Source organism: Lathyrus oleraceus, chromosome 3 (assembly GCF_024323335.1).
Source record: "Lathyrus oleraceus cultivar Zhongwan6 chromosome 3, CAAS_Psat_ZW6_1.0, whole genome shotgun sequence".
Lineage (NCBI taxonomy): Eukaryota > Viridiplantae > Streptophyta > Magnoliopsida > Fabales > Fabaceae > Lathyrus > Lathyrus oleraceus.
The window spans coordinates 28,955,383-28,980,201 of NC_066581.1; the positions used below are offsets into that span (position 1 = coordinate 28,955,383).

Genomic DNA, 24,819 nt, shown 5'->3' on the forward strand with positions numbered 1-24,819 from the left:
TAACATGAGATATCCTATGTACCTGCTGGAGTTAAAGAACATGTGCAAGCAGGATTGTTTCAGAATGCCACGTACAATGACAAGGCTTCTGATATTGGTTGTACCTGCTGGAGCTTATATGGAAGACATGTTCATGCAAGATTGTTTCAGATGACATACACAATGTCATGGTATCTGATATGGTTGTACCAGCTATAAAAGGAAATTGGATTATGCAGGATTTTTCCAGGATGTCAGACCCGATGTCATGACATCCTGTACACAGAACATTCAGTATGAATGTCTGGTGTTTTGTGATTGCACAATTAATGGCAATCATTGGATGATTGAAGATATGGCTAGCTGGCGCATTCAATCATGGATTACAACCAGATTTGCTTATTTTCCAAGGAAATCTCTACAGTTGTTATAAAAAGATTTGATTGGAAAATATATTTAGGGTTTTCATGATGTCCAATGCTTCTATAAAAAGGGACTTAGAAAACCTGTTTGAACACACAACCAAGACTGAGCGAAATAGAGAGAGAGCTAGGGTTTGTGTCTGTTTTAGTCGTAAGACTTGTAGGTCATTCAAGTCATCAATTGATGATTGAATTGGACTGATTTGTGGTTGTAATTTGTCACTCTAAAGTTGTTAAGCAAGAGTGTGTGTCCACTTGATCAAAGTTGTGAAGCAAGATCAAGTGTGTGTCCACTTGATCAAAGTTGTGAAGCAAGATCAAGTGTGTGTCTTCTTGATTAAAGTTGTGAAACAAGATCAAGAGTGTGTCTTCTTGATTGAAACTGTGAAGTAAAATCAAGAGTTTGTAATTGAAAAGTATTTTCTTTTCACAAGGGATTGTTGTTTAAGATCACTGGTGTGTGATTGTAAGGGAAGCGAGTGAGTTCTCATATCTAAGAGTGCTTAGGTAGAAGTTGCACGGGTAGAGATTAGGTGAGAAAGACTGTAATTTGTTGAAATGTACGGATAGTCTTTGAACTAATTCTATTTTAGTGAGTTTCCTTCCTAGCTTGGTAGCCCCCAGACGTAGGTGAGTTGCACCGAACTGGGTTAACAATTGCTTGTGTTATTCGCTTTACCATTCTGTTTATTTTATCCATTGTGTGTTAGCAGATATCAGTGTCGTAACATTACCTTCGAGATCTTATATCTGATACCAGAATTTCAATTGGTATCAGAGCAGGCATCCTGCTCTGGTTCTGGGTGAGATTTAGGGACAATACTTTCTGGTACAATGGAGAGAGATGGAGGATCTGTTCATAGGCCACCAATTCTGGATGGTTCTAACTATGACTACTGGAAACCTCGAATGGTAGCGTTTCTAAAATCCCTTGATAACAAGGCTTGGAAAGTTGTGCTAACAGGTTGGGTGCATCCTGTCATTACTAAAGAAGGAGTAGCCACCACTGAGAAGAAGCCTGAAGAACAATGGTCCAAGGAGGAGGATGATCTTGCTCTTGGAAACTCTAAAGCCTTGAATGCAATATTCAATGGGGTAGACAAGAATATTTTCAAGCTGGTAAATAACTGTGAAGTGGCCAAAGAGGCTTGGAACATTCTCAAGGTCACTCATGAAGGCACCACTAAGGTAAAGATATTTAGACTTCAGCTGCTCACCTCCAAGTTTGAAAACTTAAGGATGAAAGAAGATGAAAACATTCATGAATTTCACATGAGTATCCTTGAGATTGCTAATTGTCGCACCTCGAAAAAAATGGGGATACGACTTCAAAGCGAAGCGCGATCGCACGCTCGCAATGATGGACTGAACAGAGTCACCACCGAACTTTATTTATTCCTAAAAAGGAAAGGGGAAATATCGATAAAACCCAAGACAAAAGAAAGGATAACATATGGTCATCGCAACCAATATCAGGGTTCGGGAGTCGATTACGCAAGGGGAAGGTATTAGCACCCCTCGCGTCCGTTGTACTCAACGGGAACCATTAGGTCAATTGTGTGCGTTAGTGTTAGTTAAATATGTTAGGCTTTTCAAATTATTAGGTGGGAAAGAATAAATAGAATCAAAAGAAAAGAGAAGATGTTTTTGGATTTTTTTAACGAAGGACTAAACCTAAGTTTTTTATTAGTGGGCCTGACAAGATTTACAAATCCTGCTCCTACGTATCTCAATTGAGAAGTCAAGGCTTACGTAGTTCTGGGTAGAAAAATGTTTGTTTGTTGGTCGATTTTAGCGAAAGCTATGTTGTATTAATCGACAAAAACATCGTTTTACCCAAAACAGATGAGGAGTGGATGCGTACCACACATCGAACGGATTTATAAATCTACATTCGGAAAAGCGTCATTTATCTTTACTCAACAATCGTGGCCGAAACATTGTTTTGTATCACTTAAGACAAGATACCTTTCGTTTATGAAAAAGGTTTTTTTGGTTAGTCGCACGACGGCGAGAAAAGAGTTTGATTGGTTGGATGTATTTTGAGTGATGGCGAGGACTTGGATGAGCGAGATATACATCTCGAATCCTAGTCTTAGGAGTGCACGGTATACACCATGTTCCATTTCCATCTTTATTGAAAAAGTATTAAGGTAGGAATTAGGTATTTTGAAGTTTGAAAGACGAGTACTTGTGACCTGCAAGCTCTTACAGCTTGGGTCTAGTACTCGGGACTACGTCTGGACATTCCACCCAGGCAGTCTGTTTCTTTCCAATATTGCTAAGAAAATGATTCGAATATTTATGAATGTTTTGGAGAGAAGACGAATATTCGGGATTACGACTGGACATTCGGGATTACGACTGGACATTCGGGATTACGAATAGACGGCTTGCAAGCTCTTACAGCTTGAGCCTAATATTCGGGATTACGACTGGACATTCCATCCAGGTAACCTTTTTCTTCCAACTTTTATTTAGAAAATGATTTTGAATATTGGAGTATTAAAGAGAAGACGAATATTAACGGCTTGCAAGCTCTTACAGCTTGAGCCTAATATCCGGGATTACGACTGGACATTCCATCCAAGTAACCTTTTTCTTCCAACTTTTATTTAGAAAATGATTTTGAATATTGGAGTATTAAAGAGAAGACGAATATTAACGGCTTGCAAGCTCTTACAGCTTGAGCCTAATATTCGGGATTACGACTGGACATTCCATCCAGGTAACCTTTTTCTTCCAACTTTTATTTAGAAAATGATTTTGAATATTGGAGTATTAAAGAGAAGACGAATATTAACGGCTTGCAAGCTCTTACAGCTTGAGCCTAATATTCGGGATTATAACCGGATATTACATCCGGAATAATCTTTTTCTTCACATTTTATTTAGAAAAAGATTTGAATATGGGATTGATGAAATTAAATGAAACCAAACTTGTGTTATCAAGTGATAATGAAACTTTGAGTGTGGAATAAAATCGATCCATTTTTAATTAACAAAAATTGATTAAAATTCAATTAAGCCGTCTAATTAAGCTAATTAAAATTAATTATCAAAATTATTCGATTAAAAATTAATATAATCAAATACTTAAGTTAATTAAGATTAGTTAACAAAATTATCCAATTTAACCCAAACTTTAATAAGTGACAATGTAAAAAAAAAAATTGAATTGAATCAGCCAACGTGTGCTCATAACCGGTTTATACATAGCGACAACGGAGTTAGAATGTTGTATGCAAAACTCAAAATACGGTGAAATATCATATTGATGTATTGTACCTTTGGTGGCATAACGACATCAAATTGCCGAATCCGCGAATTAAAATTCAACTTAACGCCATGAAAATAAACAACAATGCAAATTAATCAATTTATTTACAAAATTACAAAATTATTTACAACGTGTGAAGGTGAAAATATAATTGATGGACCTAAAGTACCTTAGGGGAGAAATAAAACCAGAATTTAATCTCATTCACTTTTAATAATAATTACATATATAAAATAAAAAAGAACAAACAAGTAAAAATAAAGTAAGTCAAAGGACATGTCTTTGTTCAATCCAAAATAAAGAAAACTATGTTACTTAAGTAGTACAATAACGATAGCAAAAGGAAGATCAAGTTATTAAAAACAATTCCTTAACTCTCTCTTTAAACAATTTTCTCCCAAAAAAACAAAATCACACACCTACAACATATACATGTTTTAGATCTAGACACTTCATGAAATTAGATGGACTTAATGAATCATAGGAATTAGATGGACTTAATGAACCACAGGAACCGCAAATACAGATTCGCAAAACATTTTGTAGTTCACAAACAAAATTCACTTAGTAATACAAGCCCATATCTAACTAATGTCATAATAACTAGAGAACCATATATTATCAGAACATCCAACTTTAATCTATTTTTACTTCAAAGATTTTCAACCTACAGCATGACAGAGCAATTCACAAACAGCTCACAAATTATACGATCAAAATACAGCTTGTGAATCAACAATATAATGAACAAACCAAAACTTGTTTTCAATCACAAATTTATTCACATATTTACACATTTTATAAATCATTTTCAAGACTTAAAATGAAAATTAATTGAAACGAGACTCAAACACACAAAATGTACCAAACCAACAGCAGAAAAAAAAAAGTGTTTAAATGTTACCGAAACGGCGATGTGGTCGAAACTAGTTCAATCTTCTCGGTATTTTTCGCAGCACTCAAACCAAGTTATCGTTAATAAATTCAGAAATGCTAATGTCGTCTAAAACTCGTTGAGTCGTTCGTGCCGTATTATGCAGGCACGGTCATTAGTTGAAACACGACTTTGAGTTGTACCGTTGTTGGCGGCGAACTCGAAGACGTAGGGGGAACAGAAATGCGGTTGTGGTCGTCTGTTGAAAAACAAGCAAAACCTGTGCATCGCGGTTTGTTTTATTCTAAATCTGCAACACGTTGAAGCAAAATTTGTTCCAAATTACTTATGCGCAAACCCAACATCTCCAATGGAAACGACAATCGTAACGCAGAAGTTCTTCATTTCGGCAAAAACCGTAAACCCTTTTGTATGCAGAGATACTAATCCTTCATCTTCACAAGCTTGGCGGTAATAGTATTTCTTATAAGCATCAATCATGCTTGCATTAAAGATGATTCTTGTTTTGTTGGAATAGGCCAAAAATGGCGATAACTCAACAACTTTTCCTATAATTAGCGGTGTCGGTGACTCTAATCCAGTAGATGCAATTTTCTCAAGAAGGTCTTTAAGTTCTGCAAACACCGTGCGCTGCTAAAGTGTGGTCGGTGGTTATTGACGGATTTGGGGTTTAGGGTTGATGAAGGGTGTGGCGGCTAGGGTTTCGTCGTGAAGAAGAGGAAAGGGTTTTCTTTTTATATTTTCTTTTTTCTGTAACGTTTTCAGAGAGAGATCCTAATGAGAGAGTGAGGATTAGGTCTGCCGTTTAGGCAACAGTTGGATCTCCTCTTCATGAGCCAATCACATTAGTTTAAATAGTAAGGATTTCTAGGGTTCTCTTGACACACAAAGACCAAAATGTCCCTTTTATTAATTGATACAATTAGTTTAAAAATCAAAAAAACAAAGACAAATATATGTTTTTTGTTAAATAAAAATAAATAAAACAAATAAATATTTTAATCATTTTTATTTAATATTTTTTAATTAGATAATCAAAATAAAATTGAAATGGAAATATGAATAATCCTATTTATTTCTCGTGAACCTGTTAAAAAATATATAAATAAAAGGGCTCAAAATGAATGAAAGATGTGCGTAAAAACGCTCAAAAAAATTAAAATAAATGCACCAAAATGATCAACGTGAAACAAACTTATTGGAAAAATACAGCGTTTCTTTTAATTTTGAAATAAATTTTGACCGGTTAAACAGGCTTGAGCTGATCAGAAAGTGGCCGAGAAATTAGCTGAAAAATAAATCGAGCATACCAGATTAAACTACGCAAAATGTAGATTAATAAAATTGATGTCTAGAAGCTTGATTTTTAAAACATTTCGTCTACTGATTTGACGCACATCTGGCGATTAACTTGACCAGTTCGCCTGTAATTCCAAAAAAAATATTTCGACTGATATTCTAGGCATTATGCGGTACGGAATGCATGGTATGATATGTAGACATGCAATAGCTATGATGAATGCATTGAATTGGCGATTCAGGGTCAAAATTGGGGTATGACAATAATGCTTCAGGAGCCCTGAGAGAGAAGATACAGATGAAAAGTTGGTAAGAAAAATACTCAGGTCACTCCCTAAGAGATTTGCAATGAAGGTAACTGCCATAGAAGAGTCTCAAGACATTTCCAACATGAGGGTAGATGAGCTAATTGGTTACCTCCAAACCTTTGAGTTAGGGTTGAATGATGGTGTTGAAAGGAAAACAAAGAGCATTGCCTTCATGTCAAACATAAAAGAGGATAAGAGTCAGGAGGGTGATGAAGATCTTGTTAATGAAGTAGCTATGTTGGGAAGGCAGTTCAATAAACTGTTGAAAAAGATGGATGTAAGATCAAAGGCAAATGTCAAGAACATCTCATCTGACATCAGTAAATCCAACAATGCTGGAAGAAAAGCAAGAGCAGATGAGAAGCCCAAAGAAGGAAAAGAGGTTCAGTGCTATGAATGTGATGGGTATGGACACATCAGGACTGAATGTGGAACCTACCTCAAGAAACAGAAGATGAGTCTTGCTGCCACATGGTCTGATGAGAGTGATACTGAAGAGGCTGCAAATCTTGTGACTGCTTTGACAGGAAGATATGGGTCTGATGAAGACTCAAGTGATGATGAAGTAACTTTTGAAGAATTGGTCTTTACCTACATAAAGTTGTGTCACAAAAGTGTAGAGCTGTGCAAACAGGTTGATAGCCAGAAGAAGGAAATTACTCAACTTGATAACGAGAAGATAGAATACTTGGAAACCATCTCCAAGTTACAAACAGAAGCAGTGGTTCTAAAAGCCAAGTTAAACAAAAATCCACAAGCTGAAAATCAGAAGATAGCACAGCTGGAAAGTGAGAAGGCAGACCATGCTAAAACCATCTCAAAATGGAAGACTGAAGTCATGCTTCAAAATTCTAAATTAGAAGAGATGGCCAAGTATGTAAGGATGTTAAGCAATGGGTCTGACTCCTTAGACAAGATTCTTCAAACTGGACAAATAACAGGAGACAAATCTGGCATTGGGTATAATAACTCAAAACCTGAGAGCAGTGACACTGGTGTCAAACCTCAAGCCAAACTTAAGTGCATTCAAAAACTTGTGATGTCACATCATATGTCACCGCACCAAAGGAGAAAACAGTTGAAAGGAAAACACCAAAGATGGAGATGCCATTATTGTGGGAAATTTGGTCATCTAAAGCCCTTCTGCTATAAATTGTATGGCTATCCTAGGTATGCTCATCATCAGGATCACCATCAATTCAGACCCAAACATCACATGCCTATCATCAAAAAGCAATGGGTCCCTAAGACTAATGTCACAAGTCTGATAGCTCACATTCCCCTCAGAATCTCAGCCAAAGAAGAATGGTACCTTGATAGTGGATGCTCCAGACACATGATTGGAAACCAAGACCTGCTAACTGATCTGCATCAACATACTATAAGTCATGTCACCTTTGGAGATGGAGCAAAAGGTGAAATCAAGGGAACAGGTAAGCTTGATTGCCTTGGAGTACCTAAACTTGACAAGGTTCTACTAGTCAAAGGCTTAACTGCAAACCTCATAAGCATTAGCCAACTATGTGATCAAGGTCTGAATGTTAACTTCACAAAAACTGAATGTCTAATCCTGGACATAAAGAGTAAAGTAATTATGAGAGGAATTAGGACCAAAGACAATTGATACATATGGAGCTCTCAATTGGATTGTCCATTAAAGTATTGGGTGAGTACAGATGCTCTCAAGAGTGATGAAAAACAAGGTTGGGGAAAATGTCACACAAAGATGTTACACCAGAAGCCCAGAGGAGAAAAGGTTATGATGGCTCAAAAAGCTGAGAGGTTAGACCAAACAGGTGGACATTTGACCAGTCACAGGGAAAATGGAACTGTTGGGACCAAGCTACAAAGGACTCTTTGCAAAAAGGTCAAGGACAATATGGAGAAGATTTGGACGACACCTGTAAAAGGTTTAGAAGATGATAGCAGTTGGGCTCAACTGAGTTGGATGAACCTATTACTGATTGTATACAATGTCACACATGATGTCATAACATTGTATTATGACTTCCTGAATGCTGAAGCCAGGTCCAAAAATCAGGTTCAACACAGGTGGACAAAGTATTGTTCTAGCTATTATCACTCCATTAGGAAATTTGTGGAAGACAAATTCAGAAGTCTAAAGCTTGGACAAGAACTAGCAGACAAGCTTGCAAGGAATTTGGGTAAAATTGAATATGAGGAAGGGAAATTAGGGATTTGGACTCTTGAGAAATTATGGCAATTAAAAAGAAAAAATAAAAGAAATGAAAATAATGTCTGCCCTTTTAAAAGAAAGAGCCACATTAATGATAAATCATTCCCAAGCTTTAAAAATAGTATTTATTCCCTTAGCACACGCTACCTAAACTCAGCAATCGCCATTTCCATTCAACTTCTAAGAAAAGCTCAGCTAGGGCAAAGAAACCTTCCTCAAAAGTCCTACAACATGTCTCAACATCCATCATCATCTGGCTCCAAATCCTCCCAACATGCAAAAACTTCATCTATGGAGTTTGTAGATGAAGATGTAATGGACGCCACTCCTCTGTGCATGATATCGGGCGACACCACAGGTACCTCCTCCAATGCTGGAGATAAGCAAGGTAATACCTCTGGTAACTCCTCTCTTCCTAAAGACATGTATTACACTGATCGCGCTATAAGGAGACTGGTTACTAGAATTCTGAGTGAAGGACATAAAGTTGAAGGGGTCTCTACCCCTATGTCCAGAAGGGAACCCTCTCCTGAGGGAGAACCCCATGCTGATAAAGATGATGATTCATCTAGATCATAAAAAGAGGTGGCTGCTGAAGGGCTTTGCTCTATAGGTAAAACCCTACCTAGCAAGAAACAAAATGTGCCTCAAGAAAATATTATTGATCTAGAGGAAGAAAGCACTGAAGGAGAGGATGAGCCTTTGGTTCATTTGGTTAAACCTAGCGTAGTTGAGAAACTGAGAACTAAGAAAGGGAAAAGTATGGCTAAAATGAGAGCTACTATAGTGAAAAAGACTGCAGGAATAGGACCCTCAAAACCCTGGAGCAAGGTTGAGGTTGGGAAAAGAAAAGAAAGAGACAGCTCTGACTCTGAGGAGGATTTTAAAGACGATGTTCCAGACATCTCCCTTGCAAAAAGGCAGGCTGTTCAGAAATCTCCTGGCAAGGCTGCTGCTGTTCATCTAGACAATATCTCCTTTCATTTGGAAGATGGAGCAGCAAAGTGGAAATATGTCATTCAGAGAAGAGTAGCCATTGAAAGAGAACTTGGACAAGAAGCTGTAGAGGTAAAAGAGGTTATTGAGCTGATAAAAAATGCTGGACTCATGAAGACTGTGGTAACTCTACCCCAATGCTATGAGGGGTTGGTTAAAGAGTTTATTGTTAATATCCCTGAGGATATTCATGATAAGAACAACAGGGAGTTTTGCAAGGTATTTGTAAGAGGCAAATGTGTGAAATTCTCACCAAGTGTCATCAACAAGTTCCTAGGAAGAGGAATTGATGGAGGAGTAGACCTAGAAACCACAGACAATGAGGTCTGTAGGGTTATCACAGCTGGCCAAGTTAAGGAATGACCTAGTAGAAATCACTTATCAGCTGGAAAGCTCAGTGTTAAATATGCCATCATGCACAAGATTGGCTTAGCTAATTGGATTCCTACTAATCATGCCTCTACTATCTCCATCAATTTTGGAAGAATCATTCATGCTATTGGAACAAGGGTTAACTATGATTTTGGCAAGTTCATATTTGAACAAACCATTAGACATGCTTCTACAAATGCTGTGAAGTTACCCATTGCCTTCCCCTCCCTTATTTGTGGCATTATCCTGAGCCAACAACCAGGGATTCTGAGCACAAGTGACATTCCAAGCAGGAGAAAATCCCCTCTGTCCATTCATTACAGGCTGTTTGAGGGAAGTCATGTCAATGATGTCATGACATCTGCCAGAAGGGAGTCTACATCTAAAGGAAGCCTGATTGACCAACTAAAAGAGACCTGCAAAGAATTGGACAATGGTATAAGGGTGGCCAAGGCCAGAAAAGAAGCGTTAGAAGTTCTCATCTGTAGCTTGGAAAAGGAAGACATAAAAAAGGCTGGAAAGGACTCAAATACAAGATCCCAATCCAGTTCTGAAAGCTCAGAAGACTCTGAAGGTGCAGGTGAAGATGAAGATGAAGGTGAAGGTGATACTTCTTCTTCTGACTAATGGTTCCTGCCTGAATTGAAGACTGGGAGGTGTGGTGGAAGCTGGGCTGCTGTTTGAAAGGTTGTTGTCTTGATTGGTTTTTGTTTTTGTATTTTGTGGTAGTCCTCTTGATGCCTGTTATGTAATATTTAGGGCTCTTAATGAGTTCCTTGGTTTTGTTCATTATTCCAGCTATTACAGCTGTGTTTAATGATGGTGTGTACTTCCTGACTTTTTGTTTTAACATGCTTAATGTTATAACATCTGTTCTAACATTCTCTGCTAGGCTAATAGACATTTATTTTGTCTAATTGGTCACCTTTGGTCAATTTTGACTAAAAAGGGGGAGAAGTGCTGATATGGAAGTTGTATGTGGCTGGACAGAAGGACAACTATTATTGGAAGAAGTGCACAGGTGTTAAAACAGAATGTTTCTGTTGTTCTGTTTCCAGATGTCAAAGAGGATGTCTGATATGGTGCACAGGTGCAGATGTCAGTATGACATTCTGGCTGGTACAGATACTGGAGTTCAGTAGCTGTTATGGTTGTTGCATGCACAAATTTAGGGGGGAGAAGAAGTACCCTTGTGCACTGTGCATTTGTGTGTCTTACTAGTTGCATCCATAACTAGTAATTCTGTTGATTGTTGCACAGATTTAGGGGGATGAGAAGTACCCTTGTGCATGTGTGTATTACTAGTAGCCATAGCTAGTAATTGTTTTGCTTCTGCTACTGATTAAACTTCTGTTATGTTGTTTAACTGCTGATAGTTTGCCTTGTGAACAAAAAGGACAGATATATGTTTTAGCCAAAATTTGCCAAAGGGGGAGTTTGTTGATTCTAAGTGTTGGCAGCAATTTTGGTAAAACAAAGAGTGTTCACAAGATGTCATGTGTGATGTCTTAACATGAGATATCCTATGTACCTGCTGGAGTTAAAGAACATGTGCAAGCAGGATTGTTTCAGAATGCCACATACAATGACAAGGCTTCTGATATTGGTTGTACCTGCTGGAGCTTATATGGAAGACATGTTCATGCAGGATTGTTTCAGATGACATACACAATGTCATGGTATCTGATATGGCTGTACCAGCTATAAAAGGAAGTTGGATTATGCAGGATTTTTCCAGGATGTCAGACCCGATGTCATGACATCCTGTACACAGAACATTCAGTATGAATGTCTGGTGTTTTGTGATTGCACAATTAATGGCAATCATCGGATGATTGAATATATGGCTAGCTGGCGCATTCAATCATGGATTACAACCAGATTTGCTTATTTTCCAAGGAGATCTCTACAGCTGTTATAAAAAGATTTGATTGGAAAATATATTTAGGGTTTTCATGACGTCCAATGCTTCTATAAAAAGGGACTTAGAAAACCTGTTTGAACACACAACCAAGACTGAGCGAAATAAAGAGAGAGAGCTAGGATTTGTGTCTGTTTTAGTCGTAAGACTTGTAGGTCATTCAAGTCATCCATTGATGATTGAATTGGACTGATTTGTGGTTGTAATTTGTCACTCTAAAGCTGTTAAGAAAGAGTGTGTGTCCACTTGATCAGAGTTGTGAAGCAAGATCAAGTGTGTGTCCACTTGATCAAAGCTGTGAAGCAAGATCAAGTGTGTGTCTTCTTGATCAAAGTTGTGAAGCAAGATCAAGAGTGTGTCTTCTTCATTGAAACTGTGAAGTAAAATCAAGAGTTTGTAATTGAAAAGTATTTTCTTTTCATAAGGGATTGTTGTTTAAGATCACTGGTGTGTGATTGTAAGGGAAGTGAGTGGGTTCTCATATCTAAGAGTGCTTAGGTAGAAGTTGCACGGGTAGAGATTAGGTGAGAAAGACTGTAACTTGTTGAAGTGTACGGATAGTCTTTGAACTAATTCTATTTTAGTGAATTTCCTTCCTGGCTTGGTAGCCCCCAGACGTAGGTGAGTTGCACCGAACTAGGTTAACAATTGCTTGTGTTATTCGCTTTACCATTCTGTTTATTTTATCCATTGTGTGTTAGCAGATATCAGTGTCGTAACATTACCTTCGACATCTTATATCTGATACCAGAATTTCAGTTCCAAATGCTGCAAGCCATTTGGCAGTATTTAAATTTTGCAAATGATGGCCCCCATCTGCACTTGAGACAATTCTTGGAAGTGCCTAGTAACTTTAAGATTCCTGGCGTATCAAACGATATCTTTAAGTTGAGGTTGTTCCCTTACTTATTGAGAGATCGAGCAAGAGAGTTTGTTGAACTCTCTTGAGCATAATTCCACAACCACTTGGAATGGTTTGGCTGGAAAATTTATAGCTAAATATTTTCCCCTGTCAAGAATTCCAAAATGAGGAATGAAATTACTTCTTTTAGGCAACGGGGATATGAATCTTTATTTGATGCTTGGGAAAGGTTTAAAGATCTATTGAGACAGTGTCCCCATCACGGAATCCCAATCTGCATTCAACTTGAGACTTTTTTTTATAATGGATTGGTTCCTTTATCAAGGAATATGCTTGATGTTTCAAGTGGTGACACATTGTTGTCAAAGTCGTATGAAAAAGGTTATAAGTTGATTGAAAGCATTACTGTCAACACTTATAAATGATCGGTTTCGAGAGTTATCCATACTCATAATTAGAAGAAGCCAGTTAGAGTGCATGAAGTTACTAAAACTACTACTTTTACTGCTCAAATAGCTAAACTTAATCAAATGATAAAGAATATGATGACTAGTCTCGCCATGTCAGTCGTTGAACCTGTAAAGGGTGTGACTCACACATTAGAAGTTCCAAGGTTGAGATTTATGAGATATTGGATTGAACTCTAGTATGGTCGAAGGGTAGCTTCTTGGTTCGACAATTCGACGAAACCTTAGCGTGTCGTTGAAGTCTGGTCACATGTTGTAGTCGAAATATACTAGGATTGTTAGCATGTCGAATTAGGTCTGTTTGTTATGCCCAATTATTTAAGTTAGCTTGTTCTCTAAGTTAGCTTGTGTATGGACCATGTGTAAAAGTCTGTTAGGTTAATGTGTTAGTTTTCTTATAAATAACATACTAGTCTCCCATTATTGTATAAGGGCAAATCCTAATTAGGGTGAGAGAAGTTATTTTGTTATTCTATAACACTTGTAATCTTGTTTCAAAGAGAAAGTAAAAAATAACAGTTTATAACAATTTCATCGTGTTCTTATTGTTTTCTTCTTTCTTCTACCTTTGTCGGTTTCTTACCGATCAAAAAACCAATTATACTTTGTAAGTCCGACATCATTTTCACAACACCCTCTTTGTAACAACAATAAAAAAAGAAAAATTAAATTTATTTTAATTTAAGTTTATAATTTAATAAAAATAATAAATTATTAAAATGATTTTAAACAACTATATTGAATAATTGTTTTTAATTCAAATTTATAATTTAATATCAATGGTAGAAATAAGTATGTTTTTTTTCTATAGACAAGAACTTTCGTTCTTAATTTATTTTAAAAGTCTCTTTAAAATATTGATTATCAAAATAATTTGTTACTAATTTAAAATATATTTTTTTACAAAATTTCAAGTTGCATGATCTAACTCATTATTTATATGATGTTATTGATAAAAACTTTGAAATATTGTTAACTTAATAATTTAAATAATAAATATTTAATTGATTTGTATATAATTTCAAACATGTATTCAAAAATAGTTTTTATTGGTCAATTATAAATATTAAAAAGTAGTTCTTTTAATAAATCTTAAATAAATTTCAATATTTTTTATTGGTCAGTCATTCAAAAATAGTTCTTTATTGATTAATTAGTTAAAAACGAATATTTATCTTTATAAACAAATTTTGAACATAAAAAATTGCTTTAAATATAATTTATTTTATAATCATACATGTGATAAATGTTTATTTGTGACAATAATTAGAATGCAATAATTTTATTGATAAAAATAAATTGCGGTATTTTGAATGCAATAATTTTATTGATAATAATTAAAAATTAATTATTTGAAAATGAGGAAATAAAATGCAATAAAATTTTAATATATTTTATTTTATTTTTAATATAAAAATTATATAAAATAGGGAAAATGAAATTACTGATTTAAATATTGAAAAATTAAAATTTATTAATATTTTTTAAAGTATTTGGAGAAGAGTGAGTAAATATTTTAAAATTGTATTCTCTATTTTAAAATATTTGTGTTATTTAAAAAACTGAAATAATAATTTATTTAATACAATATTAAATAACTTTTATTTTTATTTATAATATTCATTTGTATAACGTAAGTTTCATTTAATATATTTTATCATGCATTAAATATTTTTGAGAAAGAGAAATAATTCATTGATACACTTTATAAATGGCTCAAATATAAATATTTGAAATTTATAATTAAATTTTAAAATTCAATATTTGCTTTATGTTTTTGTTACTTAATAATGAAAACTATAATAAATTTTGATAGATATATTTAATCAAATCAAATAAAATTTTAATAAATTTATTTTCTCATATTATGAAATAGAAAAATAAAATAAGTTATTAAAAGTATTAAAAAATAGAAATTAATCAACTTTTTTATTTTAAATATGAAAACAAGCATGCGTACGAAATCATGAGAATAAGATGTTACCATTTATTTCTATTTCTATTTATATAAATCCTTTATTTTTTATTTTAAATTGTTATACTTATATTTTACAAACATTCTGGAAAATTTAACTTATTTATCAAATATAAATATAGAAAAATATTTCTGATAATAATATTTTCGAGAGTAATATTTTCAAAATTATAATTTTAATCTTTGAAAGAAACACATCCTAGAGAGTTTTATTCCGAATGCTAAACTAAACAAAACCAAATATATTATTTAAAACTAAAAAATGACTTTGGTACTTATTTAGTTTGGCCATCTTGTATAAAACAAAATTGAGTACAATATTTAAGTTTTTATTTTCTCCTTTAAAGAAGAGGTTCAGCCATGCATTATTTGAAAAAAATAATCTACAATAAGAAGAAAAAAAAACCTTACTTAATAGAAAAATATTTTAAAGAATATAAACTTTTCGGTTGCTGTGCGTCTCATTTCTTGTATATGCCTCCTTATTGTCTTTAAGCATTTCTCATTTGAAATTTAAATATTTTGAATATTAATGATACTATCAATATATGGCCCGTAGCTAAAACATACTAATATTGTTTTTATTAAAAATTTTAGATTATAATAGATTATAATATGATTGTAACTAAGTGCTCATGAGTATCCACGAACCTATAAATCAAACTAAACAAACTTATAAATTATTTAACATATTCATTTATAATATTCAACCCAATCTACAATAATTCATATATATATATATATATATATATATATATATATATATATATATATATATATATATATATATATTAAATTTTGAGTTTTTCAATCTATAAATTCAATGATCCAACTCATTGATATAATATTAAAAAAAATTATTTTTTATTTTTTATTATTTTAATTAAAATATGAAATTAATATGTCATTACTTATCCAATAGTATTATTAGATTTATTAATTTGTATAATTTTAAGATTAAATATTATTTTATTTTTATTTTTATGTTTGTGAAGTTTTATATTATTATCAAATGTTATGTCGTGTTGATAAGTTTTATTATATATTATATGATGCGTTATATCTAATTTGAATTGGATTAAAAGAATTATATTTAAAAAATTATTAAAAAATAATTTTTATTTAAAACACAATCTCTGAAATCGATTCAACTCAACTCATAAACGAACTGTTTGCATTAATTTTGACGGATTAAACTAGAAAAATTTATAAAGTCCTAAAAAAATTTCTTCTAAAGTCCTAAACTCACCTCAATTCATATTTTAATCTTATATATAAAGTCCTAAAAAAATTTATAAGAATAAATATGGGTAATGGATAATATTATAATATTCTTATAATAATTTTTAAGTATACTATTCTTTTATTTTAATTTTTTCTTACATTACAAAAATTAGACCGAATAGACTCTGAGGCCCATTTGTTTAGAAAAACCGATTTTGAGTTTTGATAATTTAAATTAGAAGGGTCATTTTAATTTATATTTTAATTTGATACTGATCGTATTTAGTGGGATCCGGATTTGATAACTTTAAAGCGGAAAAAAGGTACACGATTTTAGCTCAATCTCATCCGTTAGATGAATCACACGCTCCATGATCTTGCATCTTAGTGTGTGCGCACTGATATTTCCAATTTTCAACTAACAACATACAAGTATAATTCTAAAACCCACTGGTGTTGTGTTGCCGGCGAGAATCGATTTATCGTTGTTTGGATCTGTGAGTTTGGCGAAGATGGTAACGAAAACAGAGGAATCGCAATTGAACAATCTAGAAATCCAGGTCGATAATGGCGGTGGAGGAGCTTGGGAGTATCTTTCACTCGTCAGGAAACTCAAGGTTCGCCGTTCTGATAAAGTCCTCAAGCACGGTTTGTCCATCTTGAATGATTCAAAACTAAGATCCAATCTCGGTCCCGAAGGTTACTTCTGAAACCTAATTTTGATTTTTTTATTAATTATTATGCTTTAATTTGAGTAATCTTATGCTAATCGATTTTGTAGTTTATAGTTTATAGTTTTTGTCATGATTGTTTTTTTTTTCCGATTCAGAATGGACTTTGTATGAGCAGGTTGCAGTTGCGGCTATGGATTGCCAAAGTCTTGATGTTGCTCAGGTTTTGATCTCAATTTTATTGATTTATTGGTTTTTTATGTGAATCTCACTTTTGTTGAGATGTTTTTTTTTTGGTTTGAAATCCACTTGTTATTCTGTGCTAATTTGGGAATCATGTGCGCGGATGGTTATAGTTTTTCTAGATATTTATTTGAAATATTTGAAGTTGTTTTGTTTTTCCTTTGAAATATTTTAAGTCAATTGCTTTTGAAATAAGTTATAAGTTATTTTTTTAAGTTATCTGGAAGAGCCTATGAAAATAAGTTGAAAACAACTTATGAATATGTCATAAGCTATATACATAAGCTCTCTCAAAGAGTGTCACTGGTAGCCTATAGAAATAAGCTGAAAACAACTTATGAATAGGTCGTAAGCTATTTACATAAGCTGTCCCAAACAGTGCTACTAATATTTTTGCTCGTCACTTGACTCACTAATGATATGGAGGTAATGGGAAATGCATGTGTTAGATGGTATGGTTTTATAAGAAATCTTGTTTGCTCTTTGAAGTCTTGGTTTTACTTTGCTGTCACTTTACTCACTTATATAGAAAACTTGTTGTCCTTCATGATCTTTATGTTGCCTGAATTGAGTATTTGCTACAGTAGTTTCTTTCATATATGATGATAAATCTTCTTGTTTTAGAATCGACAGTTGATCATAATTTACTTCTTTATTAGGACTGTACAAAGGTTCTTCGAAAGAGGTTTCCGGAGAGCAAAAGAGTTGGTAAGTTTATACTTTCTTAGCCTTCTATACCTTATCTGTGTTGTGGATTTGAGTTGCTCGATTGAATAGCTCCATCAACACAGCTCTTGCTACAGTCTACACATGAATCAATGTAAGCTTAGAAGGAAAAAAAAAATTAAGTGGCACCACCTGATCTTATAGATAGATAGACCTGCAAATGTAACAGTTGTCTGGGTATCAAATGCGACAGTGGTTGAGGTAGACGTAGCAATACAGTTTCTGAATTGGTCTTATTTGATGAAATATCCCTTTTAATTTGTTAGGCACCATATATGTATGTGTAGGCCCAATTTTCCCAGGCTCTTTTATAGTCATCCAAAGAGGAGAGTTAGAGAAAGGGAAGTTAGTTACAGGAGAGAGAAAAGAGAAAGGGCTGAGTTTGTTATATAAGGGCTGAAGGATAGAGGAGAAGTATCTTTGGGGGTAAATGATTTGCGTAGTTATGGACAAAGAATATTGTTCTATGGCTCTGTGGGCTTTAGGATATTCATCCTTTTGCAGTTTACTGAAATAATACACTATTTTCCCAGTATATGTGCATTTTTATCCATTTCTTCTATATTATGTGAGTTGCTGTTAATCGGTACACACAATCGGGCAGTGATGATGTATCTGCGCTGCAACGTATGGGTCACTGTTAGGCTAAGAAACAATTTATTTTAATTAGCCTTCTAGTAGTAGTTACATTTAAAACTTCTACAACTTTATGATAATTTTCCAAATACATTCTAATTGTAATATTTACTCCCAAAATACACGCAACTGCACACACCCTTCACTAATTATTGATGCCCAGTTCTGGTTTCTTGAACAAATTTTGGTATTGGCGGGTGATTAACATGGATGGTTTCCATTCGTTCAAGAGGGATGCTATATAATGTTAATACATTAACAGTTTGAAATCCAAATGAGTTTATTTTGCATATGCATGTTCTTGCTAATTCTGTTTACTTTGTTTGTGGTGACTAATTATTACAGGCAGGCTGGATGCAATGTTGCTTGAAGCAAAAGGGTCATGGGAAATGGCAGAAAAGGCTTACACAAGCCTTTTAGAGGATAACCCTCTTGATCAAGTAAACTTGCTTAACCTTACTGGGAAATATTGGGAGGGGGAACTGTCAGTTAGTTGATCAGTTACCCTATGTGCTGAAACAAAACATATAATAATAATGACTTTATTTTTTATGTTTTGTCAGTTTGACTTGATATATGTCATTTACTTTTAACCTATAAAAAGGACCGTCCGGCTGAGTACTAAAAACCAAAAAGGGCAACCCGATGCTAAAGAGTTTCCACCATGGTGGAATTTAGGGGAGGGTTGGATCTATTGTGTATTTATTGTTGTAGTCTTACTCTGCATGTGCAAGAGGCGGATTTTGTAACTTGAACTTGTTGTCTCGAGTCATATGACAGCTGCACCAAGGCTTTCTTGAGTTTTGAAAACATAACTTTTCTTTTGGACATGTTGTACAGACCATCCATAAGAGGAGGGTGGCTATGGCAAAGGCACAAGGCAATATTTCTGGCGCTATTGAATGGCTTAATAAATATCTGGAAATGTAAGACAGATGTTAATTTTTTGCCCTTCTGAAATTGAAAATAAAAGGAAAATATTACTTATAATTTACAACTGACAGAAGAACATATATCTGAACTATTTTTCTCACTTTCACAGATTCATGGCAGATCATGATGCATGGAGGGAATTGGCTGAAGTATACTTATCCTTGCAAATGTAAGATTATTTTTCCATTTCTCTTTCAGCAGTGATTTATTTATGTTGCTAATTATTAATCTTCCTTTGTTTATTGAATGTGTCTTCCTGCCAGGTATAAACAAGCAGCATTTTGCTATGAGGAAGTGATATTAGCTCAACCAACTGTTCCACTCTATCACTTAGCATATGCTGATGTAAGTAACTTCTTTAGGAATTAAGATTAACATCATCTTGATCTTAACTAAGCATTGCATCCTAGAGATACACACAGGTTTACCTGGTAAGAGTTATAAACATCATCTTGACACCTATGGTATTGCGGTATTGCTAGGTACTTTATACGCTTGGTGGATTAGAAAATGTCCAAACTGCCAAGAAATACTATGCATCCACTATTGACCTAACTGGAGGCAAGAATACCAGAGCACTCTTTGGTGTATGCTTGGTGAGTTCTTTCTCTTTCTCTTTCATTTCACTGTTTAGTTTCTGTGGTCATGAACAACTTACAAAATTCATAGTTCTCTTATCTGAATATAAGCCTGCTTTGGTAGATATCATATTTTCATTCATAGATTGTTAATTTTCTTCTAAACGAATTGTGCTATACGGATTCTTCTTTCAAATTTATTCACTTATATGCCTGAAAACTGAGTTTTGCTCCTTTTATCCAGTGCACTTCTGCTATTGCGCAACTTACAAAAGGAAAGAACAAGGAAGATAAGGAAGGATCACAGTTACAATCTCTAGCAGCCAAAGCGTTGGAGAAGGATTACAAGCAGAGAGCTCCTGACAAGCTCTCTCAACTTACAACTGCCTTGAAGAGTTTAACATTGTCGTCGTGATGCACCACTTCTTGAATATTGTTATTTAACAAACTTTTTCACTTTATTAGATCAATACCATAATTAATCAACATATTTAGAATTCCTCATTTATTTTATTTTCAGTTTTAAAATGAGAATTCATTTTGTTCTGCATTTTACATAAATATTTATATTTATCTAAAGACATGTGAAGGTTTTGATGGCATTGTGGCTCTAAAATAGTGATAAAACTTTCATAATGAATGTGATTTGACACTGTATTTCCTTTTTTCCCATGACTGTGCTTTTACACTTGGTATAAATATTTCTTTTTAACTATGAGAAAATTACTTTAGTTGTGAGCTTTGCCACATTGTTAGTAGAATTTTCCATTTCTAGAGTATTTAGGAGCATATAGCAGCTTTTTATTATTGGTTTATTATGGTATCCACTCCAGTCCCATCTCAATCCCGCAAGACATGCACCCGTATCAGACGCTGTTATGTTATTGTCCTTTTTTTTTACCTTAAAATGTGCCACTTCTTTGGTGGATTGGTCCACTTTTAAGATCCCATTAAAGCAATAATGAGAGAGACCCTTGTCTTCAATACAGAGTGTGAATTAATCAGCAGCAGAAGAGGTTACCAAGTTCTTCCCAAAAAAAAAGAAGAGGCGAGCAAGTTAATTAATGGCTAAGACAAACCACATGTGATGAATTAAAAAAAAAGCAGTTTGATTCAAACTCAAAACAGAATAAATAGGCCAACATGCACAGGCTAGAGGTAGAGTTTGTTGTAGTATTTTGAAAGTATAATATTAAATGTTTTTCGAGTTATTATATTAATTAATACATGAGCATTTCTAATAACTTAGTCAAATTACTTTGTTTGTTACAAGGTAAATGGAGGGATATGGTTGTTGCTAGTTTTAAGGAACAAGTGACACACTATACAAATTTTTCTTTGAGCCGTGATCTCTAACTACACACGACTAGCAACGGTTATTCTGACATTGATTGGGAAACAGAACATAATTTTCATTTCAAACGAGCATTAAAAAAACAAAATAAGTAGTTCTTTAATTTTTTGGATTTTAACATCATGATCAAAAAGTTATTCTTATCAACTCTGTATCTTCGGTTTGTTGAGAAGAGTATGTCTTAGATTACTTTATGTTCCTTAATTTTGCAGGTCTTAGCAGTTTTAACAATAGAGTTCCATGTGGGAGATGCCTCACAAAATGAAAACTCTAGCTAAAAGATGAATCAAAGGATTAATCTTAGCTATATCAACCTCCCTAAATTGTGACCAATACTTGCAATTTGAATTTCAAACTAATGCTGATAGGGAAAAAATATGTTCTCATCAAGTGTGAAAATCTGCTAGAATATGAAAATTGTTGGCAGATATTGTCTACATTACAGGACCTCTAAAATACCAAAAGTCCAAGTGAGAAATAAGAGAAGGTAACAATGTAGTAGATTCATACACTGAACTTTGATTTCTATCATCTGTTATTCTCTTGTTAGTTGTTACGTTCTTAGAAACGATATACATATGACTTCAGCAAACTTCATACTAAACAAGAGATCATTGCATGAAAATTCCATTCCAAGTTATCAAGAACTTAACCATGTATAACAGTTTGATAGCAAGAATCAGAAGAAAATACAAGACTGGTACCCATAATTTCGGGTTCCATGCTAACAACTTATATTTAGAAGATTTAAGATTTGACTATGGCCCCAAACAATCAAAACATATAATGCATGTTTTACAGAAGTTTGGTTTATTCATGATTTAAGGGATAAGCATGGATAAAAAAAAACTGTTGGGATGACAAGGGTGATTACGGGACTTTGCATAACTACAAACAAGTTTACCAAATGATCCGCAGGAGTGTGAAGTTATAGCATACTGTGTTGGAGTTTGAGAAGAATAACTACCACGGTACAGTGGTGCCATCACTTTAAACAGATACTATGTCAAAGAATGATAAGGAAAATACAAATAAGTTAGAAGATTTCTATATAGCCTGCATAGTTAGAAGATTTCTTCAAGGTTTACAATTGAAATTGTAGCGCAACGATCTTAAAAGAAGTTATCATTCTTTCTAATTAGCAAGTTTAATCCTGCAGCAGAGAATCATACAACAGACAAGGGAAAGAAAACAACGATTCTCAAACAATGGCAGAAAAGGAAGGAGTATTAACCCTCCAAAGCATGATGATAGCTTCACCATCTCAGTTCCCCGAGCAATGAGCATATAAGAAAGCCTCTAATAGTCGTAAAAAAAGAAAGAAGATTGACCTTCATTGTAATCAAGTGACTGTTTTCTTCACCCTCAGCTCTCCTAAGTATATGATTGCCGTAACTTTGTAATAAATGTGCATTATCAGTTTGGAGGAGTATCCACATTACATATTCGAGAAAATGAATTCTCCATGCAAAAAAGTTAAAATAAACAACAGCTCGGAACTGTGTACAATTAATAGATATGTGTAGACACTGATAAAAAAATATCGACATGTACTACCGGTTTGTAAATCAGAATACTAAGTTGAAAAGCATGAGAAACAAACTTGAAACGAAATGGACCATAAAATTAACACCTCAAGGCAAATATACAGCCATTTGTATTGCCAAAACAAAAGCCCCTGATTTGTTCAAATATCTCAGCTAATTAGCTAAATCAGGGATTGAAAGAAACAAAACTAAAGGACTCTTTTCAGTCAACTGTATTTCAGTGACGTGGTTGATAAATAAATAACTCACTAAGATAACTGTTAGTATTAATAAATATATGACGGATTTCTGCGTCTCTACACATTCTTCCACGCATACAAAATAAGCGAAAAACCAAGACCCGGAAATTTGGTCTCGGAAAACCTCTCAGAGAAAGACCACTGAAGCAGACCAGCATCATCAGAAGAAAGGGGTTGTCTAGTCCACAACTTGTCCGCGGAGAGGCACGTCCTGAACATAAAAACAGCATCTGCAAGAGAAGCGCCAAAGAGCCAATTATGAACATCCCAAAAAACTTCCACCGCAACGCCATCAACAAGGATTATATGATTCCCCCTAAACTTCCACCTCAACCGATTCACTTGCATCACAATTTTGCTGTCTATGCGAATTATAAGCGACGGATCACTAACACCACTTGTGGTATCACATTCAATCACAAGATCATGAATTTGACCATTATCACAAAACACAGTCTTGGTACCATACAACTTCTTACCAAAAACATTCTCTTTCTTGGCTACTAAAACAGCTCCATCGGAACCGCACGGCAACGGGACAGCATTCGTTTTCTTGAAAGCTTCTTTCCTCAAATCCCCGAGAAGAAGAACCATCTGCCGATCCACAACAACCCCAACATAAAACCCTTCTACCGGCTCAGGCCCGGAACCAAATTTAGCCGAAGAAAGATCCCAAAAGACATCAATTTTAGCCGAAAAAGCCTCGAGACTCTTACAACCTTTCTTCTTCGAGAAAACCCACGGTTTAACATCCACCTTACAAACACAATCATGGATCCCAACAGTGAGAAGATGACCCACCAAATTCTTACTCCAGTTAACCGTAATCGGACAAGACCTCCCCCGTATCCGGCATTGGTAAACACAAGTAACCATATTGTTTTGAGCATTTCTCGCAGCACTCGACGACGAAGAGTCTGCAACTTGAACTCCATTCTCACCAAAACAAGTAGGAAAATCCTTCATTCTTAAATTTGTTTGAGGTTTTTCAACAAACAGATGGAGCCCCCAATGAGTGAAAACAGTAAAAGTTACCTTAATTGCAAAACCTATGTCAGAATGGTTGGATTGAAGAAACAGTAACAGAAAAAAAGTACAGACAAATTTATAGAATGTAGGATCAAAGAGAGAAACAGACAAACTAAAAATAAAAAAAATAGTAGTGAACTTGTTTCAGTGTCAAAAATCAAAATGCGTGTTCTTCTCTAAAAGAAAAAAAAAGCATAAAAAAAAAAAGAAAAAGCAGAATTATAATAATAAATAAAAACGGAAAAAGAAAAAGGAAGAGGAAAGAAGGAACGAACCTTAAGAAGATGGCGATGGCGACATGATCCAGAAACGAAAAAGAAAAGAAAACGGAAACAGAAGTGAACTGAAGTGGGTAAAAATAAAAGTGATGAATGAATGAAGGGGAGGGAAAAAGTTAATAATATAATAATAATATATTAATTTACTTTTTTTATTATTTCTATATATGATAATGACATGGTTGCTTTTATTAATATGTTACTCGGTTACTAATACTAGTACGTGTGGTGTGATGTGATCATGTGAGAGAGAAAGATGGAAGAACGAAGTGAACCAACCAACCAACGACTCCTCGCATAATATAACTGCTTATTCATAACAAAAAAAAATAAAATCCAAAGAAGCATCACTATACTATACAATGCCCCAATCTAGAAAAATACAGAA

The 24,819-nt window shown here is 34.2% G+C and overlaps 2 protein-coding genes and 1 non-coding gene across 3 annotated transcripts; 1 reads left to right on the forward strand and 2 right to left on the reverse strand.

The window, feature by feature from the left end:
* Positions 1 to 12,692: 12,692 nt before the first annotated feature.
* On the reverse strand, positions 12,693 to 12,799 carry LOC127133011 (small nucleolar RNA R71). The gene has a single exon (XR_007807011.1). It is a non-coding gene; the product is annotated as a small nucleolar RNA R71 (small nucleolar RNA).
* A 3,743-nt stretch (positions 12,800 to 16,542) lies between these two features.
* Positions 16,543 to 20,654, forward strand: LOC127132274 (uncharacterized). Its single transcript, XM_051061186.1, has 9 exons — positions 16,543 to 16,896; positions 17,027 to 17,091; positions 17,771 to 17,819; positions 18,819 to 18,913; positions 19,314 to 19,399; positions 19,516 to 19,575; positions 19,670 to 19,751; positions 19,889 to 20,002; positions 20,229 to 20,654. Exons 1-9 carry the CDS (start codon positions 16,710 to 16,712, stop codon positions 20,397 to 20,399), a joined length of 909 nt encoding a protein of 302 aa, XP_050917143.1. The 5' UTR covers positions 16,543 to 16,709; the 3' UTR covers positions 20,400 to 20,654.
* Positions 20,655 to 22,941: 2,287 nt separating this feature from the next.
* Positions 22,942 to 24,578, reverse strand: LOC127132275 (uncharacterized). The gene is made up of 2 exons (XM_051061187.1): positions 24,429 to 24,578; positions 22,942 to 24,159 (listed from the first exon to the last, which is right to left on the reverse strand). The coding sequence occupies exon 2, from the start codon at positions 24,088 to 24,090 to the stop codon at positions 23,182 to 23,184; it is 909 nt and encodes a 302-aa protein (XP_050917144.1). The 5' UTR covers positions 24,091 to 24,159; positions 24,429 to 24,578; the 3' UTR covers positions 22,942 to 23,181.
* Between the last annotated feature and the right edge of the window lie 241 nt (positions 24,579 to 24,819).

Bases quoted from the DNA above. Each gene is read 5' to 3' on its own strand.
- LOC127132274 (XM_051061186.1), top strand. From the start codon at position 16,710: ATGGTAACGAAAACAGAGGAATCGCAATTGAACAATCTAGAAATCCAG. The intron at 16,897-17,026 runs GTTACTTCTGAA...TTTCCGATTCAG, and splicing joins ATCCAATCTCGGTCCCGAAG to AATGGACTTTGTATGAGCAG. The intron at 19,752-19,888 runs GTAAGTAACTTC...CGGTATTGCTAG, and splicing joins ATCACTTAGCATATGCTGAT to GTACTTTATACGCTTGGTGG.
- LOC127132275 (XM_051061187.1), bottom strand. From the start codon at position 24,090: ATGAAGGATTTTCCTACTTGTTTTGGTGAGAATGGAGTTCAAGTTGCA.